This window comes from Rhincodon typus, chromosome 18, assembly GCF_021869965.1.
Source record: "Rhincodon typus isolate 14 chromosome 18, sRhiTyp1.1, whole genome shotgun sequence".
In the NCBI taxonomy this organism is placed as follows: Eukaryota; Metazoa; Chordata; class Chondrichthyes; order Orectolobiformes; family Rhincodontidae; genus Rhincodon; species Rhincodon typus.
Window position 1 is genome coordinate 18,870,367 of NC_063349.1, and position 25,152 is coordinate 18,895,518.

Genomic DNA, 25,152 nt, shown 5'->3' on the forward strand with positions numbered 1-25,152 from the left:
GAACTTGTTCTTTTCGCTTGCAGAGAATGCCTCTGTATGTCACTTCAACAATGTAAATGAGCCATGTTATGAGCTGGTCGCCAACCATTTTAACTCCCCCCTCCCACTCCCTGGGTGACATGTCCATCCTGGGCCTCCACCAGTGTCACAACGACACCACCCACAAACTGGAGGAGCAACACCTCATATTCTGCCTCGGGACCCTACAGCCCGATGGCCTAAACATGGAATTCACCAGTTTTAAAATCTCCCTACCCCCGGCCTCATCCTATGTCCAAGCCTCCCTCTCATCCCCGCCTCCTTGACCTGACATCTTCTCTCCCACCTATCCACCCCACCCATCCCACTGACTAATTCCCACCACTCCCTTCCTGCATTCACCTATCACCATCCCACCTACCTTCCCCAGCCCCACTCCTCTATTTATTTGAGCTCCCTTCCCCCTCCCCATTTCTGAAGAAGGGTCCTGACCCGAAACATCAACGTTCCTGCTCCTCTGATGCTGTCTGGCCTGCTGTGTTCCTCCAGCTCCATACTGTGTTGTCCAAGTTACAATCAGACTTTCGTATGTTTGACTGTGAAATTTCTTTGTCCATTGTCCAGAACAATAGGTAAAGGCAGAAATTTATTTACAAATAAACAGACGTTGTGAGATCATATATGAGACGCAAGTAAAATCTGATTAGCAGTTCGGATGTTCGTTTAACCCTTATCCACATTCATTCTAACCACATCTGGGTAGGTGTAGAACATCTTAGTTGCCTTTTAACATTACACCTTGCTTTATATTGCGCTGCAAAACACTCATGCATATTTCAATTTTACTCAATTACTTTACTGCTTATCAATAACATGAGCAAAAACTGTTAACAGTAAGCAAGCTGAATGGAAAAATACATACCCTGATTTCAAAAGATCAGTGTGAACAAAGCAAATGTCAATTTCAAGCAATGAAACTCCATTATCCCTATACCTATTACAAGGGAAGCTTTGGGATTAATAAATACTAATACAGTGCTGGTGTGATGTTAAATCACAAAGCTTAAGATCATGAGTATTTGCTCTAATGGTATACTGGTCATTGCATGTTAATTAGCTGTGTATCTTAATCTCATAAACTAAGTCCAAAATTGAACATAGCCAAATAAAATTCAAAATTTATTGTTGAAAAGTGAATTACAAAACAACAGACAAAATCTGGAAGAGTTAGGTTGGAATGCTGCTATGATCTTGCAGATTCTGCTGCACCTTAGGTTCACCTGCACGATGTAGGAGTTGGGATTCCTGTGATCGTCAAGAATTTATCTTCTGTGTATCAAGTGAAGTGATGACTACGTTTATAAGAAGAATGGCCCCCACGAGGATAATGGTAATTTTGTTGCACTTGCTCAACGTTTGCTGGTTGTCAACTTCATTCACATTGGTTTTTGCTGTACAAAAATTAGCAGCAATAGATATTAATCAATATCAATCAAAAGCACCAACTGTTTCCATGACATTGCACATACTACATATGTTTACCTATATATACACAACTCATGAAGTAAAACACCATTTCTGATTCGCCAAACCTTTACTACAATATATTAGTTCAGGAACAAACAAAACCTATTTATGGATCTATCACTAATTAAACTGTGAAAGGCTTCACTTGTCCTCATTACAAACAGACTTATGGCTTCCAAATTCCATAGACATCACCATCAAAAGGGTCCACTGTTCATTGTATTCAATAGGTGAAAGCTTGTCAGCACTCTCTTTTTTTGAAAGTAATGATTGAGTGTACATTTAGTCAGTCCTTTTCTCATTTTAATTTGCGTACAGTGATTTGAAGTGAATTTAATTTGTGGCACAAAAATAAATAGCCAGTTGATATGCTCTGACAAGTAAAATCAGACCTAAAACAAATTCTAGGGCTATGGTTCTGTATTACGTAATTGCTAAACTGCCATGCAGTTGACAACCCTATCTTTAATAATAACCTTGCAGGATCTTTGCATAGTCAGGTTTGGTAAACAGCCAGTTCTTTAAAGAGGTTATCAGCTTTCAATATATAGAAGTAAATGAAAGAAATAGATTTACTTACCACTAAAAACGAGCAGGAAAAAAATCACAATCTGAAGTGCAAGAGAGAGACTAATCAGGATAATAAGAGGAATGTAATACTTAAATTCAGGCCCTTGTTCGAGAACTCCAACCAGTTGTGTTGTATTAGACATGAGTAAGGTAACATCCAACATGCACTCTGCCACGCTTTTTAATGTGGCGTAGCCGTTGAAGTTGAGTGAAGACATTTGTCTTGTGACAGTATTTTCACCCTACAGAACATAAATAAGAATAAATGTTGTTATAAAATCTTTTTAAATAATGAAAAGCTCAGTGACCAGCATGACTCTCTAGCCGAGAAATTGGTCCACACACCAATTGTTCTTCAGGGCTAGAAATTGTGTCATTGGGAGTAAGGACTGATACAGGAAAGATGCATCTTTTACCCATGCCTATTTCAAACCTTTTTCAACATTAATTTTCTTTAATGCTCCCAGCTCCAGCCAAAATCAAGCCTAGCGGTCACCTGCTAGGTCCAACCTACCATTAAGCATCATAGCAACCGGCATGTCAAAGAAAACCAGAATTACATTGTGGGTTATTATAGACAGAATGGTTACAACACAAAGGAAATGTAAGAATTTTAATCTTTAAAAGATACTCTGAATTAAATTTAGAAAGTTCCTTGAGAGTTATCATTTTCCAATTAATCAACCCAATATGGTAGGATGTTGAATTTTAATATGTTTATGATGGGATATAACAAATACTGGTTAAACAGCAAAACATAAAGTCATGATAAGTAGAATGCATCAGTCCAGTTTGGCAGGACAAATAGGATGCATGAACAGTTATGTGGCTCTTCTTAGCACTTGAGGCTTCACAACTTATGGAACCCCTCAGGAATATGACTCCTTCAGTGTCTCCTTCCACCACCTACTGAAGTCTTTTAAATAGTAGCCTTTTTCAGGGATGGGTGCCTGGATACTATCTCCAATAAGAGACAATCTAACCACCACCCCTTCAGATTCAATGGTGTAACCTATTGAATCCCCCACTATCAACTTCCTGGGGTTACTATTGACCAGAAACTCAACTGGACTCACTGAATAAATATAGTGGCTATAAGAGCAGGTCAGGGGCTAGGAATACTGTGGCAAATAACTTACATCCTGACTCCCCACAGTCTGTCCATCATTTACTAGTACAAGTCAGGAGTGTGATGGAATACTCCCTACTTGCCTGGATGAGTGCAGCTCCAATAACACTGCTTTCAGTACAGACCATCTTACATGATAGACGAGGAAGCAATGTTATGTGAATCACATGGTACCCTTGGAAGTTGAACGGATTGCGGTCCCCCTTTTGTAGCATCATTGCTGCTAACTTCCAAATTATTGAGACGTCCAAGTTCAATTTACAAGCATCAGTGGCATATAGCAAGTTATTATTGTCCAGCGTCTGACCCCTGAACACTCTCACTCTGTATGCATAAAAGCATAATGAAACGACTGCAAATGGCTGTGCCATATATTTGTTGCTAGTGTCCTAGCATCCAGCAAACATGAATCCTGTGCTTCACCCCTCAAATGTTTTCCAGCAGCACTGCATATAGAGAAAGATAGGTGATAGAAATGAATAAATGCCTTTGCAGTGAACGCTGTCAGCACTGAGCTCCACCTGGTCATCAGATACACCCCAAATTATCCATGCCCCCTGTTTCCTGTCATTATCTTGACAACCTATTGTAACCCATCCCTCCATGTGGAAACTCACCACATTGTTCTTCGCTTACAATTACCAATGTTGACCCCTGAAACCTGATATTACATCTTGATCATACCCACCTTGATCATACCCACCTTACTCCTCTATGTTTCTCTTGTGCAAGTTACAATGCTAGTCAGTGCAAGTGTGGCCTGCCACACTTCCAATGCTGTTCTACATACTCACCCCACTTCGCCTCAAGTTTCCCTCTCTGTCACCATTCTTATCCCTACCTCTACTAATGTCTCTGCTTTCCTCCCTGCAGTTTTGACTCCAACAGCCCTTCTGGCAGTGATTCCCCAACTGCCCTTAATGACTGAACCCCTCAAACCCTCATGATAGACAGACAGATGGATGGACACTGAGAACTGTGATCTCCCCAGACCTGTGAAAATCTTTGACAAACAGCCCCCAGCCATGACTGACCAGACCCCTGGCCACTGTGTTTTCAGCTCCCCAACTAACGATATGCAATTCAGCTGACCACTTGTGCTGTCCCTACACAACTGATCACTAAACAGCCCAGACTGTACTTGGGAGATCCCCAAGTATCCCAAGTGATCAACTGATGATGGTGAAGCTCTTGGACTGTGCCCCTTATTGACTGTACCAGGTCCTCCTGACTGATACTGAGAGTAGCCCCACCCCCTGCCCCCACCACTTTGACTGGACTGAGGACTAAAACTGACCCAACTTCTGACATGGCCTTTTGGTTGAATTACTGTTAAGTTTGTTCACCTCACAGGTAGATGACACATGCTGTATGGTTTAGATTGAAGTCCTGGTGTGCCATACAGCAAGAGGCATTCCCTTGTGGAAAGCAACCTGTCTGTATGTTTGCCTTAAAAACATTTCAAGATAGCAGTAGCGGCAGGCTTTGGCTCTAGCTGGTGGCAATGCACTAACTAGCATGGCATAGCGAGGCAATACAACACATTAATGCTGTGAGAATATAAGTAGGTGCTATAAGAGCAAGTGAGCAGCTCAGGTATGTAATCTTGTCCAGTCCTTGAGCTGGATGCATGCAAAGTGCCCTTGCTAGTCTTTGCATATTAGTCACAAACAATGTTCCCTGTAAGCTACGCAGCCACTCCAAGTTTCTCTAACATTCTCTAAAGTTGATACATGGACTTCTGGATTCTTAATTCGATGCTGTGCATAGACCTTGGATGTCCACACATCAGAAAGAAAATTAGAAGGGGCATTGGTTGCAGTTACAGCCTGTAATGCAAATCTGTGCTTCCCCAGTGGACTGCCAGTGTACTGAAGAGGTGCCTCGATAGTCATGAGGAGCTGTTAAGTGAATCTCCTTTGAAGTAAGCAGTGAGCTCAAATGTACCCACTCTGATTTCCGTGTCAAGTTTTCTCAACATCTAACTTGTTTTGTAAGATAAGAGACTGAATATTAATGAGGTGAGTTTTGCCATCAACAAGGCATTTAACAAGCAATGATCGCTATCAATGGGCAACTGGCCATTGCTGAGCAAGAATCTTACCATGTTGCTTGTGAAAAGCATAAAAGATAACACAGGTTGCTCTCAACATCAAGTTGGACCTTGCCAGACTTCTCGTTTAATTCTGCTACGCATTTCACTATCGTCTACATCGCTCAGATCCCTATAAAATTCTGCTAGTGTATCTGAGTCTATTGTTCAATGGGCACGGTTAATCAGCTTCTTTCAAGTGAAGTGCTACATCAAGAATGTAACAATCAGCTAATTTAAAATAACTCAAAGCTGATGTTTAAAGAAAAAATCTGCTGGAAATCAAAACTAAAAACATAATACACTGGAATGCACAGTAATTTAGTCAGCATTCATTTGAATTGAATGCAACATTTCATTGGATTCTACCTGACATTTTAACCACGTTGATTTTATTTTAGAAACCACATTGAAACCCAGTATTTTTTATATTTGAGAGTAGAATTTTGTCTTTTTTTCTGCAATGTATAAGGCGCTATTTTAAAAAAAGCAAAGAAAAATGCATGTGGTGCTTTCCTATTCTCTTGCTTATATTTTAACTGAAATTATAAAATATTTTAGCATGTCAATATAGTTTGATGTATGATACCATGTATGGGATGGTGAAAGTCTACAGGCAGCTGGAGATATTCAAGTAAAGTCAGCTCACATGTCCAAATTCAAAATATTATTTTCCTGCAAGGCAGAAATTGCAAAATATTTTCATTTGCAGTTGAAGTACATCCTTTGTCTGCATCATTTTTTTCAAGAAGTTCACCCACTTCACTCCTGTAGGTGATTGCTCTTTTGCTACATACATTTCCACAATGGTTGGTATTTTTCAATGCCCTGCACAAGAGTTGTGTTGTTCACATATGACCTTGATCCTATGTGCTGAGGTAACTTTAGCTATAATCCATAGGCATGAAAGCCTTTTAGTGTTATGACAATGTATAAAGGTGGATACTGTGTGCTCTCAATCAATTTTTGAGAAAGACCTCACAACCAAGCTCAGATTTCTCTTCATGTGATGTTCAGACATTTACATTTGAGCAGGAGTTGTTGGACAGCATGTGGGAGTTGAAACATGGATGATTTTTGACTGTTTGACCCAGAAGCTGGCAATGGTGGTCCTTATTTTTTCTTGGCTGAGCATAGGCGAACACAGCTTAGGTAAAGAGTCAAATGTGAATGCTTTCTGGTTCTAGAGAGGAATCACAGTATTCACATAACATGATAACAATTCACATTTTTTCTTCAAGCTAATCCAAAGCAAATGTTACTGAAGCACTGGCATCTACAATGTAGGAAACTGTCCAGCTACATTCTGTCCACAAAAAAGGACAAATCCAACCTGCCCAAATGCCACCCCCTTTGTCTAGTGTTAGTATCAGCAAAATGATGAAAGGTGCCATTCATAGAGCTTCCAAGAAAAATTTATTCAGCATTAACCTACTCCCTGATGCTCAAATTGGGTTCTGCAAGGCCTATTGAACCCCAGACACATTGAAAACTTGGTCCAAACATGGACAGAATGGCTGAATTCCAGAAGTGAGGTGAGACTGCCAACCCTTGACCTAAAGACAGCATTTGTGTCTCACAACAAGGAGCCTCAGTAAAATTGAAGTCAATGGAAGTCAGGTGGAAAACTCTCCACTTGTTGAAACCATACCTAGTATAAGGTAAGGCTGTTGTGGTTGTTGGCAATCAATTATCTTAGCCCCAGGAGATCACTGCAGGAGTTCTTCAGGATAGGATTTTTCAGCTAATCATCTTCAACTGCTTCACCAATGACCTTCCCTCCAACATAAGAAGTGGGGATATTCAATGGTGATTCTATCGTATTCAGTACCATTTGCAACCATGCAGGTACTGAAGAAACCTGGACAACACTGAAGATTGGACAGCTAAGGGGCATGTGATGTTGCATACATAAATGTCAAACAATAACTATGTACACCAAGGGAGAATTTAACCATCTCTTCTTAACATCTATCAGCATTGACAGCTGAATTGCTCACCATCATCTTGGAAATTGCCATTAGCCAAAAACTTAATTGTACCAGCCATATAAGTACTGCAGCTATAAAAGCAGGCAAGGGGCTAGGAAATCTGCAACAAGTAACTCAACTCTCAAAGCCATTCCACTATCTACAGGAAACCATCAACAGAGCAATGGAGTAATCTCAACTTGTCTGGATGACTGTAGTTCTAACATTCAAGAAGCTCAATACTAATTGAAATAAAGCAGCTCACTTGATCAGCATCCCATCCACCATGTTAAATATTCACTCCCTCCACCACAGTGGTAACAGAATGAGCCACTTACAACGGATACTTCGGCAATACCACAAGGCTCCTTCAACAATATTTTCCAAACCTACAACCTCTACCAACTAGAAGAACGAGGAAAGCAGACAGATGGGAAGACCGCCACCTGCAAGTTCAATACCAAGTCAGAGATCATCCTGACTTCAAAGTATTTTACAATTCCTTCACTGGGTCAATATCCTGGAATTCCCTGGACAGCACTGTGAATCTACCTTCACAACACTGAATACACCAGTTTAAGAAGACAACTCACCACCATGTGTGCACAGCAATTAAGGAATGGGCAATAAATGCTGATTTTGCCAGCAAACTTCACATTTCAAGAACAAATTTGAAAAAGATGAATGAGAAGCACAGAGATGATAAATTTCTGCTATTTGGTGTATTTCCAATGCTTATATTTTGGAAGTCTGCCATTTTATACATCTGTCACAACCCACACACTAGGGTTTTTTAAAAATGTATTTCTGTTGCAAGAGTGGAAACTAACTGCACAGCCATGTTTGGAGAAGCAACTAGCATGAGAGAGACAGAGTTTGTTCATCCAATTATCAATTCTCATCTCTCTCATGCTGGCTGCTTCAGCTACTCGAGTTGTAGGTTCCCACTCTCCTAATCACACAACTACTCCAGATACAGAATCTGTGACTGCAGCATCATAGGCAGCTCACCAACATCTTCTCAAGGGCCAGCAATGCCCATGACCATGAGTGAATAAAAAAAAGGATATAACAAGGGACTCCATGTTTGGAGGTGCTGGAGCAGCCAAACTGGATGATGGGACATTCAGGAAGGAAAAACAAGAGGCCAGTGGCAACAAAGAAAGAAGATCCAGCAGCTACTGTCAATAATTTTTTTAACATAAGGAACATAAGCAATCAGTCTATCCTCCCTTCAGGATTATCAATCTGAGTAAAGGAGATTTACTCTGAGGATAATTTATGTGTGTATCATTTGCTGAGGATATTGTGAGCAAAATGAGTGTTTAAGGAGTTAATGTTTAATGAGTTTAATGAGTGTTCTTCTTTCTCTGAGTCTCAGTCAGTATGCTACAATTTACCATGATGGCTCTGAGCTTGGTGGAGAGCTGCTATCGCCCTTCCCACCATAGCTAACCAGGTAAATCTCTCCTGCTCCACCTATAAAGGTAAGGCTAAAGTCACTACAGTGCCAGAGGACCATAGGGCTGCTCTCTCATCAGACAGAGACAACTGGTGGAGGTTTAACCTAAGGTGCACCACGCTTCAGGTGAGGAGAGGTTGAGGTGGAATAGGAGGAAAGGTAAGTGCAACAGGGACACAAACAGTTTACAGAGAGATTTTGACAGGTTATGTAAGTGGGTAACAAGTTGAAAATGGAGTATAAAGTGGGAAAACCAAAGAACAGTATTATTCAAATTGAAAAATAAAACTGCTGAAAGCTGCAACACAAAGGGATGCGGGGCTACTGGTGCAAAAAAATACAGAAAGCTAGCACACAGGTGCTGCAGATAATCAAGAAAGCTAATGGGATGTTGGCTCTTTTTCAGGGAGTTGGAATATAAGAGTTGGGAAGTCTCACTCCAACTGTATAGGTTGCTGGTGAGACATCTGGACTACTGTGTGCAGTTTTGGTCCCCTTATTTAAGGAAAGACACTATTGGAGGCAGTTCAGAGATTCAGCGGTTCACTAGGATGATCCTCAAAATGGAGGGATTATAATTTAAACCAGTTGGGATACTAGTCATTGGCATAAAAAAGAGGCGTGATCTCATTAAAACATGGAGGATTCCTAAGGGCTTAACAGGGTAAATGCTACGAGGATGTTTCCCCTCTCGGAGGTCTAGGTCTATAGGGCATAGTCTCAGAATAAAGGGGTATCAAATTAAGACTGAGATGAGGAGGAATTTCTTCTCTCAAAGGGTTGAAAGTCCATGGAACTTCTTGCCACAGAGACCTGTGGGAGCAGAGTCGTGTATATTTAAGGCTGAGATAGATTCTTGATCAGTAGATAATCAAGGGTCAAGGCGAAAACACAGGAAATTGGACTTGATGTCAGATCAGACATGATCCTTTTGAATGGTAGAGCAGGCTCAAAGAGCCTAACGGTCTATCCTGTTCATATGGTCTTAGGGAAAAGGAAAGTCCTTCATGGAAACAGCTGGTGCAGGAATTGAACCTGTGCTGTTGGCATCACTCTGCACCAAAACCAACTGAGCTAACTGACCCTTCCACATGTAGACACTCTGCAATACTGATGAAAATGGATCCCATCTATATTGGGAATCTATGGCGAGGCAATAGCTAACAGCAATAATTTCCACATGTGGCATGCCTTCCTGGCCTCATCCATGGTCACATTATTCAGTAGCTCCTTCATCTTCCCTCTCTGGTGGACCATCTGCATCTGACTGTTACCGCTACAGCCTTAAGATCAATTTGAGGATAATGGGATGGGTTGGATGCTCTTTATGCCCATTCATTCCTTGAATAATGCATCTTTTAAAACTGTGCACTTCATTAATTGAATTTTTAAGTCTAAGCAGTCTCCTCATCTGTTTTTCTTTCTTTTCCTTTCACCTATTCTCTACCCTGCTCTCTCCCCAACCCCTTCTCCAGTATCAGTTATACTTTGACATTGTTCGTATTCAGGTCCTTTATAATATGGTAAGTGGAAAGTCAACAACTTGGCTAGGTCAGGGGGCTATTAGACTTAGAATTCAACAATGATCCATCTGCATTTTTCTCAGAGTTCTTCTAAAATGCCACCCATTTAAAGTTGCCTAGAAAAAAATGCATATCGCCAAACATAAAAAGTGCTAAAATTTAACAACCCCTTGTGCTGCAGTGATTTTGCTGCTTTGAAATATAATGTGAATGTAATTCCTTGTCACAAACCATCTTCAGACCTTTTAGTTTTCAGCCATTGTCATCCCTGAAAGAAATTAATGTCTTCCTTTTCTTCCAACCAGTCACTTCATCATCCATGCCATATTCGCCTTTTCTTCCATCTCGGCAGACAAATCAATCTGGGGATGTATACAGTTTCAGTAATGATTGATACACTAGAAAAGTTCATACCAAAGAAGTCAGAGATGAAAATGACATCTGATTGGGGGAACAGAGGTTCTTCGCATGTCAATCCCGACTCCCGAGCTGATTCATGCAATTTGCGACCATATTGAGGAATATGATAAGGACGAGAATTCTTTTTAAGTAGATTGTCGTCCAAAAGTTATGTGTGCTGTCTGATATAATCCAGGCCTCATCTAGCCAATATTACTTGCTAGTGTGTCTTAGCAGAAAGGGATTTCCAGCAGTTCCACTAGATGGCACTGGTTACATCAAAAACAAAGAAAATCATGTATTACACTACCTTATAAATTACATTATAGGCATAATTGCACAAATCCTTTGCTAAACCCATGTCTGTCAGTTCCATTTAGATGAAACAAGTTAAGACTTGGTATCGAGTGCTTTCATTTTAGCTCATCAGGGCCAAAGCCACAATCATATTTAAATCTCAGCATCAACCGAGGATAATCAGAAGCAAATTAATCAATGTAAAAAATTCAGAACAATTGATATGATTGCAAAATGTATTAGTTCACATATCAGGAGAGTCGATGGTGATAACAGAAGCACTAATCCTCCACGATTAATGTAACACCAATAGTTGTAGAGAGACTTTCGAAAAATGATGTTTTTTCATGACCCCACTTTGTAAATTTTAATTTGTTGGGATCATTGAGGAATAGATGTTATTACATGAAATAGGGTGATAAAAATAACAATGGCCTTGGCATTCAACTTTGCAATTATGGAATAAATCGGATAAGAACTTCAGCAGTTAAAAATATAGAAATTGCTGTTCTTTCTTTCCTGCTCCCTACAACTCACGCTAGCAAAATATCTCATCAGGAGACTCAACAGTGAAACCAATTTAAGAGTGTTGTATGTAACTCACTAATTACTGACTAATCATACCAGAAAAACATGGCTTGGGAATTCAAAGGTAAATTAATTTTTACAGCCAATTTTGCTAATCCTTGAATTTAATTTTATGTATGAGATCTCATTTTTTCAGAGTGTAATTATAGCTTAGAATTTTTTTAAAAGGTACATGATCTTACAATTAATTAAATATTCTAATTTAGTCTTCCTGTTTTAGGTTGGCATTTTTAAATGAGTCAAGGACAAAATCAAAGTAAGTTAGAAGAGCAATTTGGCATTACCAGCCTCTGCCCCAGTTGACAATCAAGATCCCAATCCCAAGCTATTTAGGGCTATTCATCTTAACATTGCTTGCTACTTGGATTTGAAGACAGAACAGCTTTGCTGGAGTCATGCCAAAACCACAAACTCAGACAGGCATGTGAAATATAACAAAGTCAGAAAAAAGGGTAATTTAAGACCTTGTCCTTTATCTCTAGCATTTCAGTCCAACTCAAAATTCATCTATAGCCACTCAAAGTATAATCTCTTAAAGTCTTAAAAGCTTTGTATAATCTTCCTTTGGGTATTTTCTCAACAGTTTGTCTTCCTGCAAGGGTACACTGAATCAGGGCTTTATCCAAACAACTGCAATGAAGTAGGGTCCAAAACATGTCCATAATTCATTCGTAATCCAACCAAATTGTATTGTTTCGACTAATACATTTCTCAAACAATTAATATTTTTAATTAAATGGATTTTTGTATCTCAACTGATGTAATGTTTCTGAGATTTGACTAGTACGACTCCACAAAGGCATCATAATGTCAGATGCACGTTCACCACCTTGCTGCTTCCTTTCCACAGATAGTTTATGCCCTTTAATGTGCAATGTACTGTCTTTCAGTTAATAGCATCAAATTTTATCCGATCATGCTTGCTATTTACAATCACAGAAGAGACTCTAGAGTATACTTGAAATGTATTTGGTATTATTTTTCTCTAAGCACATTATGGCAAATAAGTTATGCAATATTAAACAGAAAAATTAAAACAAATTGCAGGCAAAACTCAGCAATGAGTAATGGACTCTGTAATAACTTAGGAAGCCCAACAGGAAAGGAACATCACGTATTGTTGAACATCAAAAATTACTCATGCATACATATGCAAGTCCTGTATAAAAGACAGTTCTGGAGACCCATCAATGGATCTTCTTTCTTTTTTCTTTTTTTTAATATCTAGAAGTGTCATTACACACATTTGAATGCTTTTATCCTCTTCACCAAACCACCATGGTATTTTTTTCTTCATCTATTACCCACCCCCAGTAAACCCCAGAATAATTTACATGCAAAGCCGATTAAGGCCAATGCAAACTATCAAAGGTGAGAGAGAGGTAGGGAGAAGGGGTTGGGACTGAATCAAATTGGAGATGGGAGGGCTCTGCTTTATACTTTTTTTTTGCTTTAAACACACAACCAAACTGTTTTCCCACCACCAAATCACCATGACAGTTTTCTTCCAATTACTGACCACCACCAGTAATTGACCCAAGCAGCCAGTTAGATAGTTACATACAAAGCCCGGTACAGGCATTGCTAACCATCAAAACTGAGGGAGAGTGGGAAGCAGCAGTTCAGAGTCAATGACATTGCTGTGGGTCTGAAGTCACGTGTAGGCCAGACCAGGTAACGATAGCAGTTTCCTTCCCTAAAGGTTCAGTTTCCATGCACCCCCATACCCCCAAACAATGAATTCATGGTCATCAATAGACTTTTAATTACAGATTTTTATTGAACTCAAATTCCACCATCTGCCATGGTGGGATTTGAATTGTTTTCCACCAGAACGTTACCTGGGTATCTGGAAGTCCAGTGATAATACCACTAGCCCATCACCTCCCTCAAATTAAAGCTTCTAATCTCCTTATAAACTCACCCTTATACAGAGCCAAACACAGACAAAGAAAAATATGTTGCCTCTCTCATAGGGGTCTGTTTTTTTCTCTCAAATGCAGAAGTGTTATCACACACAACAAAATGGCATTTCCACTACAAATTCAAGGGGTATACTTCATATATTTTTTAATCAACCTGTTCAGAAATGTTATTGCACATCTCAGGAACAGGTGGGACTTGAACCCATGCCTCCTTGTTCAAGGGTAAGAACATTACCACTACACCTTAGGGGGTCTGCCTCATTCTCTTTATACCTAAAAGTGATATCACACACAAACAAACAACTTTCCCATCACCAGATCAGCATTACTTTTTTTTGCTTTGAACTATTAAACACCACCAGTAAGAGCAGTCTGTGCTCTTTATACCCAGAATGTTAACACACAAAACTAAGCAACTTTCACACCACCAAATCACCATAATTTTTCTTTTGTTTTTTATTTTCAAAACATCCATGCAGTCAATTAGATATTTACAAGCAAAGCCTATTATGGGCAATGTTAACATCATAAAGTGAGGGAGGGTATAGGGACAGAGGGAGGGAACTAAATCAAAATGGAGTTGGAGGGAGAGGTAAACAATTACATTCCATGCAGTGCCCCCCTCTTTCCAAAAGCATCAAGAGCACTGATGGACACAGCGTGCTCCTTGTCCAATGACATTCTGGCTCAAACATAACCATGGAATAGGGGTAGACAGTTGGCAGCTATGACTCTCTCCACAGCCTGCTGCCGGGACCTGTTTATACCCAGCCCAGTCAGGCCCAGGAGCAGTGTGGGTCTGCTTTATACATTTTTGAAATCAACCTGTTCAGAGATGTTATTACACACCTTTACAGCAGGTAGGACTTGAACATGGATCTCCTGGTCCAGAGATACAGACACTGTCACTGCAACATAGGTGCTATTCAAATAAAATAACCAGAACCACAAATTGCAGTCTGGGTCTGTTTTTTTTTTAAAACTCACAACTGAGTGACCTTTCCACCACCAAAATCACTGTGACTTTGTTTTTTCTTGTTTTACTACTATCTCCAACTAGTAAAAGCACCCATGTAGCCAATTCAATATTCAAACTCAAAGCCCATTATGGGCAACGCACGCCATCAAAGTAAAGAGAGAAGGGGGTTAAATCAAAATAGAGGTGGAGAGGGCTGTGTCTGCTTTATTAATATTCTAATCAACCTGTCCAGGGGCATTGTTACACAACTTGGGAGCGGGGGGAATTGCATCAGGGAACTATTAGGCCAGCTGCAGGGACACTACTACTGCACCACCACAGTCCCCTGGCTCTGTTTTATAAAGGACTCAGTGTGGAAGCAGGTCAATTTGTTCATCGAGTCCACTCCGATCCTCCAAAAATCATCACTCCAAGACACACCCCCTGCCCTTCCTTGTAACCCCGCATTTCTCAGGGCTAACCCACCTAGCCTGCACATCCCTGGACACTATGGGAAATTTAGCATGGCCAATCCACCTAACCTGAATATCTTTGGACTGCGGGAGGAAACTAGAACACCCAGAGGAAACCCACACAGACATGGGGAGAACGTGCAAACTCCAGACAGACAATCACCCAATCAGACCCTGGTCCCTGGCACTGTGAGGCTTACTGCAGGGAAATTCCTCAATTGTGTAAAAGTAAGTCTACAACTGAAAATAAAAGTCATTGCAGGCTGAAACTTGTTTAAAAAGCGAGAAGCAAAGAAAATTGATTTGCCAGTTTGATGTGTGGTGATCATGTAATGATGAGTTAACGCATAGGGCGGAATCATATAGGGGTCTGAGCGACATGGGCTATGGCAAGTTGTGTGACAGAATCAGGAAACAACTGCATTCAGGCCCATTTGACATCAACATCATCTTGATTCATCTTTTATGCTCTTCACAAGTGGCATGGCAAGATTCTCAGTAGGCAGTGACTAGATGCCAATCGATTGTCATTATTGAACAAGTGCCTTGTTAACGCTACAACTCACCTCATTAATATTAAGACTCCTATCTTACAAAACTTGCCAAACTGTCTAGATGTCAAGAAAACTCGACAAGGAAACTACAGCATGTACCTAGCAGATTCAGTTTGCCACTTTCTCCAAATTACCTCCATGTTTATCACCAGCTAAGAACATCTCAGCACCAGCCAATTGCACTCCCCCTCCATGGGCGTTTGCATCTGCATCTGCCAAACCATCATGATCATCCTGATAATATGCACTGGTAATGTGCTCTGGGAGCATTAAATAGCTGTAGTGGAGATATTTTATGCACATGGAGACACACCCACACTGAAAGACGATGCATCTCAGGGTTGATCATTTGCTGTCTTAGTGCTCACTCACTTAGCACTTCCTTGCTTACAGCATTGTTACTTTGCTAGGCCATGCCATGTAAATTAATGCTATCACTTAACAGGCAGTTGGCCTTGTTGCAGTCCTCAGACTAGGGGTGCTCATCTGGCTGCACGTCACATTGCTACATCAATCTTACTCTTGCCCCATGTCACATCAGCATACCAGGCAAACACACTGCATGTGCAGCAAGCAGGCAGCCATATAGCTCAACTCTAAGGGTGTAGCTATCAATGAAGTCTATGAAGGTATTCATCAGTCAGGTAGTCCCACACAGTGAGTCAAGCTCCAGTTCTCTTACCAGTCAAGGTCATCGGCCACAGTCAGGTGTCACTTGGGGGATCTCGGTCAGGGGTCTGTGCCTCTGCAGTCCAAGACAGTTAGTCCATTAACTCCCTGGCTGTTAGTCAAATTATCTCATTCTGAAAAATACTCATTTATAAATGTCATTTGCAATCGTAAACCTCTTAAGTAAAAACAAACATCATCTGTTTACCATATCAAAGTCAAATGATCCTAAAATAGCCTTTTAAAACTGTCAAGCAAAATTTCAGTGCTACCTCTTACAGTGATGAGTAGTTTCAGAGCTTTCAAAACTCAAACAAGCATTCATAACAAGCTCAGCTTGTGAATAATTTTCAGTTGATTAAATTGAAAACTAGATTGCTTTGATTTTAAGCTTAAAATGGTGTTTCATTTTCATTTCAAAACAAAGCACCTGCTTTGTGGATCAGATGCTTAATCATTTTGTTACTTCCAACAACATTGCTTTTTTTTTTCAAAGCTAAAGATCTTCTGCTATCTAAATCACAATTCAAAATTTGACAGTACATTTCCCAACGGGTTTTTTTCCTACAATTTTATTGCATTAGAGCATGTTTTTCCAATGGAAAAAATAATCTAATGCATCTCAACCCTTAAAAATGAATCATTAGAATTAAAACAAATCCACATTACAACATCGCATGTAATACTGACATCTGAAATTATGTAAAGATTTAACATTGATCTGATGTTCTTGATTCTTCAGCAAGCTTTCCCCAACAGTCATGAACTCTCAAGCCCTACTGTGCTTTATTAAGAGCTTGTAAAAACTTTTTCCAACACATGAGAATGGTGAGGGAAAAGAAAGTGATATTTCCTGACGCTCTCACAATGGCAACCCCAACATCAGATGATATGCATGTGCATTTTGCACCTGAAGCCTTTCCAATCTGCAAAAGACAGCACAGAAATAGTGCAGGGTCTGAAATACAAAGGAAATTGATTATTACAATCAGAAAAATTAAGATGTCACATTTCCTAACCAGACCCTGGGCCCCATTGAGACACAAAAATTGGCCGAGAGTCTTAAATTATTCACTGCACATATTGCTCTATAATTTCATGTTGGTTACTTAAGATAATGAAGATAAAAAACACATGTCAGCTTACATGTAGTATTTATATATTAATTATTCAGACATTCTTGCTTGCTTTTGAGATCCAGTGCACAAATTGTCAGACCTGGATCTCATTTAGTTCAAACACTGCCACGTTCATGAGAAATATTTTGAAGGCATCCTAAGTTGGAACTTGGAGGCATGCTACCACCCATCCAAGCTGTTAACCCCAAAACAATTGTGAATCATAGTCTAAACTGGGCAGACGGGAACAATTCTTGAATTAAAAAGAATAAATAGACATCTCATCCCTTAACAGTCTGTTAAAAATTATGCAACATCATGTTTCTTCAGCAAAACCTTTTTGTTTGGTGCAAAATGTACATGGTATTTGTCAAATGTGTGTCATACACAAATAATGTAATGACAAATCAGCACAACAACATCAACTTATCATAAATACAGCTGAAAAGGCAGATGAGGTGTCCATGTTTTTCATCTTGTACTCATCAGCACAAACAAAAATGCCAAACTTCAAATGACCACAATAACTTACTCTACAGAAAAAAAATACCGATTAGTTGACAAGTTGATACTAAATGGATAAAACATCTCCATTTAGAATACAAAAGGGAAATTAAAAACTCCAAGGTAAGGCAATGAGTTGCAAGGCTTGAAAATATACCTTTGTTTGCAGAGAAAAGATTGCTGTGCATGTCGCCTCTGACAAGCATAAATGAGTCTTGTAACAAGCTGAACTGAACATCTTAAATTGGTTCTACTGTAACCATTAACACACTGTGGATTGTTCAGCAAGTGCTGCCCAAGCACAGAATTACATCTGTTTTGGGGTTTGCAATGTATGTGTTCTGCTCATTACAAATAATGAAAGTAACATTTTGTTTGATTCCATCAGCCAATCATTGACATCCAGAGCCTACACGCCTGCCTTCACACCATCACTGAAATTCACACACTGCAATGGTCAATCCTTTGGAAGGTGGAACATCTTTTTGAAATAAGATTCATACTGTGCCCTGTTCATGGAAAATACCATCCATGTAGCACTGCATTGTAGCAGTGTAAAACACGATATTTAATCTCTTGCTCAGACTTTGATTGTAACTTATTGTAACTTTTTTTCCCAAGTGTAGTTCCAATATATTGGACTAAATTTGAGGTTTAAAACTGAACTCAAAGTCATCTCTGGGTTTGTAAGTTTAACAGTTAAGATGTGATGAAATCTTCAGCTGAACTGAATTTTCTGGCAAGGGCCAAAGGATTACTTCTGCCTTCCTGATGCTAAACCAGATAATATATAGGCACATCCACTGCAATCAAATGGAACAGTCCTCCAATTTATGACAAATGTCTATGGGTTTGCAAACATATAATCAAAAACAAACATATTTTCACATGACAGGTCTTTGCTTACCGGTGGACAAATGTGCTGCATTGCCAGGGTCTAAAATCAATGGTGACTGATCAATCTGTTTCATATGTGCAAGAAGAAAATGATTTGAAATTGCCTTTAGATTAATAATACAACAACTTGGGTTCCATAGGATTTGAAATGAAACTTTGCAAATAAATTGAAGAAATCTCAGTTTCCAACCTATACAGTTTTCACCATTAGCTTCTCACTCAAAAAATCATGAGCAAGGCCCTGCTTCCAGATACATATTGCGACAAGCATCATTTATACATTTTATACAGAACAGAAATTGTAGAATAAGAAACTATTGATTAAGGCTGTTCATTTCTAGGTTTCCTGACCAGCTACATCCAACTGCTTCCACCCAACCTTGCTTTTTAAGCAACAATGATTTCTAAAGTTATTCATTAATTGCAATATGGCTGCGTTGTTGACTCTCTTGTGCCTCTGAGTTTCAAGTTGCAGTCCCTTGGCTGGAAGTGAAATAAAACTGTTCGCACATTAAGTCAAGTTGACTTATGGCTGAAATAGTGGTAATATCTGGAAGAACACGCAGTTTCCTGATTCTCTGCCTGTAGTGTACTTTCTGTGTGCACACGCACAAGAGTTATCAATGTAACTCATTCTTCCAGTATTTTGTATCTTGTAAATGTTTCAGTTTGAGGTTTGTCATCATTTTCAGTGAATGTTGCTCCAGAATCTATTAAAAAGTGTTTTGCTGGAATTTAATCAGCAAAGAATTGTGATGACTATGCCAGCTTTGCCAGCAAACATCTTTGCCCAGATATTCCAAAAGCAAGATAGTCTTTATATCAGAATGCACAGGAGTTGTGTGTTAGACCATGCAGATATCTCAGCACAGCCAACTCCCCAGGCAATTATCCACTGTCTGGAACCCGCTGGAAAAACCTGAGTTAGACTTGGAGACTTCAGATGGTTCTGACCTTCTTACCTTAATAGTTAACCAGGAAAAATTGGAGGAATCAAAACCTGCAACAACTCCTGTTTAACTATAAAACATACACTCCCTTCCACCACCACCCCTCCAACCCCTAAGGGACTTGACGAACCCCATCAGCCTCCTATAGACCCACAAGCCCTGACCAACTACTCACACTCAACTCAACCTCCAGCTTCCCCCGAACACCCTTCATGCCACCTTATGCTTGCTCCTAGCTACCATGGCCCTTCATACCCTGCATGCCAAGTTATGCCATTGCAATGTCCATTCATCTAGCATATAGAATGAATTAACCTTACAAAAACAATAGTATATGTGAAACAACTTCTAAAAAAGTCTTTAATTAATAACTTTCTGCTTCCTTAAACTCCAATTATCACTCACGATTTCTCCCTGAGGTTCAGTTGACTGGACAGCTGATTTACAATGCAGAGTAATGCCAACTGCATGGGTTCAATTTCTGTACCTGCTGAGGTTACCCTTCTTCCCAACTTCTCCCCTCACTTGAGGCATGGTGAACCTCAGGTTAAACCACCATCAGCCATGTCTCTCTCTCTCTAATGAGAGGTCTGCTAGAACAATGGTGACTTTACCTTTTTTGTAATTTAGTGTCTTGCTTTGTGCCTCCCTCCTTCCTTCAGTCGGGTTTTTAGTTTTCCAATCTGCTGGGACTTTTTCAAAATCTAGGGTATCATTATAACCCATGATCCACAATCTCTGTAGCCATTTTTTTAAGATCCTAGGATTCAGGTCATCTGATCCAGGGGATTTGTTGGCTTTTAGTTCCATTAATTTTCCTAACACTTTTACTCTAATAATATTGAGTGACATACACTCCTCCTTTCCTTTTGTGCTCTGATTTTCTACCAATCTTGGGATGCTTTTAGTATCTTCTATGGTGTAAAGCTGCCATAGAACCCCCACCCCGCAATTAGAGAAAGAGATGACTGGTGGGGTTTAACCTGACAATCCCCTCAGGCAAAGGGAGAGATTGAGTCAGAGCCTCTGCTGGTGCAGAGAATTGAACACACATTGTTGGGATCACTTTACATTGCAAACCAGCCATTTAGCCAACTGAGCTAACTGACCACCTAACGTACATTAGTCAATGGAATCTGAAGACAAATGTTAAAACTGGAGATCCTTCCCAATTCCTTTGGTCTGTGCTCAACGCAGAAGTTAATTTGAATGGACAAGCTTGGTTCACTAAAGGTTGATCTTTTTCTTGAAATATTTAGATACTGTGTCCTCAGAAGAATAAGGAATCACTGGGGTTTATACTTATCGTGTCTCCAAACTGATGGAAAACATTACTTATGCTAAGGCTATAAACTATAGGTATGATTTATCAATCCGTGGAGGTGGAAAGGAAAGACAAATAGTTGGGAGATTGGTCCCAGAGAGATACCCACCCTCCTCCTACCGCCTTAGCAATTAAGTTTTAGGCAAGAACATCCATTGGCAACCTTCTCGATCTGCCACCAATTAGGGATGTTATGTCATCATTTAATGGTCAATGAGGTGCCTCAACCTGCCATTAGCCCTGATTACCTCCCTCCCTGGCAGGAAAGAAAATTGTCTGCTTTCCCTACAATCTAGGCCAACCTGCCTGGTAGGTTTGGGGAGACCTCCATTTGCATTAATCTTGTGTCCTTGACTACAACCCCCTGAACCCCATCCTATGATCCAACCCCCAACAAAAGATTTACCTTATGCCAATGCAGTTCCTGCAACAAAGCTATTCAGGGGTGCCTGCTTCCTGATTCACCAGCAACCTCATGTGGAATAGGACTTAACTGGTGATGTTCTTGAGTTTGCAAGAAGCTCATCAAATAGCATTAAATAATCCAATTGGTGTTTGATTAGGGGACTTTTCCCCTTGGTGGAAGCAAGGAATTAGTTGCCTGGCCTAATGCTAAGGGCACAAAGCACTCAATACCAGCTAAACATTCAGGCTTATGAAGTATATACAAAAGCAAGAACATTTCATTAGAATTAATATTTTTTTAAAAATCTAACATTACACTTTTTTCCAAACCAATAAAATATACCAACTCAATAACTTCACTGTAAGCCAGCACTGAAGTATTTTTAAGAGAAAAGTGATAGGGTTTCAAAGTTTCTATTGACCACAACCCGTATCATAGCCCAGCAATTTAGGGATACTGCAGAACACAAACGTCACCTTTGACAATATTGGTCTTTTGTGATACTGAACATGATGCAAGAAAATGCTTAAACAGACAATTTAATAAAGTGCAAGCAAAGGATGCAGAAGGTTGTTCAGTAGGCATTATATCAGCTCAAATAGTTGGACTGTGTCTGTCTCAATATTAACATTATTAATATTAATGGTTGGATCTCAATGGAGATATACCATTAAAATTATATTAGTGGCAAAATTACAGGATTTGACAAGAAACTGAACAAGTACCTGCAGTGGACAGGTAATAACCTTAGCTAGAACACAACTGCTAAAATAATATACATTATTGACTATTACTTCACTCAGACTATCTCATATGTTTCTGTAAATGTTGTCATCCTGAAGGACATGAACAACAGATACTGAATTAAGAAAGAAAAGGGTGAAAATCTCCACAGATCTCTGATGTAACTGGGTATGCAACCTGTGTATTTTACCAAACCTAAAGCCATAGCACCAATGCATTCTACACATAACTCACTCCCCAGGAATCTATAACCAAAAACACGCAGTTAACAGGAAATTATAATGACTGGTGCAGATAGACAACTTTCAGTTACAAATCATTTATAGGAAATAAGCTTCAAATAAATTCATTCAATATAAAATTAAATCAATGTTATTAGCTACTTTTATTCCTGGTAGTCTCTTTGTGCTCATTTTTATGAAATTTTTTGGTTCCATTGTAGTGTTTATGGAATAGAAATTTTTACATACAAATGATAGTCAAATAATTATGAAGATATAAGCTCAGCATTGTTTTTATTTTTAAAGCTTTCTGGTGGTGGGGTCATCAAATATGTCTTAAAGTGTATTTTACCTGCTGCATATATTTTAGCATCACATCATAATGTTAGAGTCATTCACAAAACACCAGAACATTGGCATCATCTCTTTTACAGACTATTAAATACTCAAGTCTGCACTACACCTTGTTGTCTGTATGAAACTTTCCTAATTAAATATTTCAAAAATATAAAACCTGTTCACACCATTCATGTAGTGACCGACAACGTACTAAAATTTTGGCTTCAGACATCAGAACAAGAGGAAAACATGTTCACAGCAGAAATTTAGGTATTCTCATAGGTGAGAAAAATGTCAAGATAAATTAAGTTTGCCAAATTTTGAATATTATCTCACAGTTCAAAACAGACATTAGTAAGTTGTCATTAGATGCCAGGGAAAATAAAACTAAACATCCCTTAAAGAATAATTAAATATAAATAAAGCAGAAATAAAGAATGGAAATTATATCTATGGGTTTTGTCTTTTTCAGCCTGAGGATTAATTTTAGGACCTATGATTCTCTGTTTGCCCTTCCATGATTGCCATTCATACAGTGCTGTTCGAGAATATAAAGGGGTTGCAAATCAAGTGGGCTGCTCTATCCTGGATGGTTTCATGCATCTTAAATGCTACAGGAACTATATTCATTCACACATGTAATTCATTGCATTCCTGATTTCAGCCTTGTCAGTGGTGGGGTTTAGAGAGTCACGAGTTGAGTTACTCGCCATAGGATACCCAGCCTTTATAGTTACATTATCTATGTAGATGGTCCAGTTAAATTTCTGGTCAACTGTGAGCCCCAGGATGATTGAATCATGGAAATCCCAGTGAACGCTAAGGTGAAGTAGTTAGACTGCTTTTGCAATGTTAATAGAGACTGATAATATTTAAAAAGAAGTTTGAACTTCCAGTTCATAGCTAAATTATTGACAAATGATGGAAAGCACTTTTGACTAAACACTTTTTTGTGGCAACTTATGCTTGAAACCACAAAAAGAAGCAATTAATCTTATCACACATTGCACTATCCATGAAATTAAAGGTCTATCTACAAACAGCCTACAGGTGCACCCCATGTGTTCTCATATCTCCAGTTCACCAAATAGTAACACAAAATGATCAGCTCCAGGTGTTTTCCTCAGTTTTTGGAGAGTTTGTTAAATGCATCACCAACAGTAAACCCTGTTCCAATGAACCTTCTTCGTTCCTTTGTTCTCTTCCCAATGACAACATGAAACACATTAATTTTGCATCCAGGTAGAAATACTAACTAGCTATCTTTGACAAACTTTCCCTTTCACCTTAGAAGTAAATGGATGGCTTACAGAAAAACTGCTTACAATGTGATACCACAGATGTGGAGGTGCCAGTGTTTGACTGAGGTGGATGAAGTCAGAAGTCACACAACACCAGGTTGTAGTCCAACAGGTTTATTTGAAATCACAAGCTTTTGGAGCATAGCGCCTTCATTAGGAGACTTCTGGCATTTGAACCCTCTGCTGTAGATAAAAATTTGTCTTGATAGCTTCTGATAATGCTCTTCATAACCTTGAACATTTAACTTAAGCAATTTAGAGGTATCTTCTTTATAAAGTTAAACAATCCCAATTTCTTAACATTGTATCAAAACTTTTAAGAGTCAATTTTGTCACTGCAACTTAAGAATTTCAATAATGCATATTTCTGTGCTTTTGAGCTTTCACTATTTTTCATTTGTGGCAAAATAAGAGGAAATTCCACGCTGTAGATTAATAGAAATAAATGGGCATTGTACACTGAATGTGCATTTTACGAGGTGCAGTGAAATGGAAAACAAAACAAAACTGAAGCAGGCATTTGTATCCTAGAGGTGGGTAGCAAGAGTTAGAAAATTTCCTTGCTCAGCAAATTCACCTTGTGCAAAAGTACCTGCAAAAAGAATCTGTGGAGTGTGTGCTAATTGGAGCCAGATCTGCTGCTCACAGAAAGAGTTTGGAAACAGCAACAAGGGCTATCAACTGCTATGTGCCGAGGTGAGCTGGTTATAAGGCTAATATTGATGCTTTAGGGCTTTGCCTCAGTTATTTTATTTAATATTGGGCCCTCTAGCATTCAACCCTTACAACCTCTCACCTTCCCAAATACAACCCATTCATACCAACCCATGCTTTTGTATCCATCTCCCAGTGTGCCCTCCTATCTTCCTCATCAACCTCCAGCATTTCCTAACCCATTCAGAATTTAGACTTTGTATTGAACCAGTGAACCCCTCGAGAATAATGGTATAAATTAAAATACTTATTGAAAAAGTCATTCATAATGCATAACTTCCTTTAAAAATACTTTAAAAGTGTTGATCATCAGACCTTTAAAGTATCATAGCAAAAGCTATGGGCACTTGATACCTATTTATCTTGTGTAAATAATATCGTGCAATTGACAGAATAGAAGTAGGAGAATAAGTTGTCAATCAAGCAGCGTTTTCCCTTGGGCTCAGCTGTTTCAACTGAATAATAGATGCCTGGACTCTCAGCCAAACTTCATTCTGTGTTTTAGGCTGAGAGCCCAGA

General features: G+C 39.3%; 1 protein-coding gene across 1 annotated transcript in view; it reads right to left on the reverse strand.

The window, feature by feature from the left end:
* Positions 1-534: 534 nt before the first annotated feature.
* The window catches only part of LOC125485401 (ninjurin-2-like), a 194,029-nt gene continuing 169,411 nt past the window's right edge, over positions 535-25,152 (reverse strand). Inside the window, exons 3-4 of the mRNA XM_048608018.1 lie at positions 2,087-2,318; positions 535-1,430 (exon numbers count right to left, since the gene is read on the reverse strand). Of these exons, the coding sequence (XP_048463975.1) occupies positions 1,294-1,430; positions 2,087-2,318 (369 nt within the window). The 3' untranslated portion in view covers positions 535-1,293. The remainder of the gene's footprint in view (positions 1,431-2,086; positions 2,319-25,152) is intronic.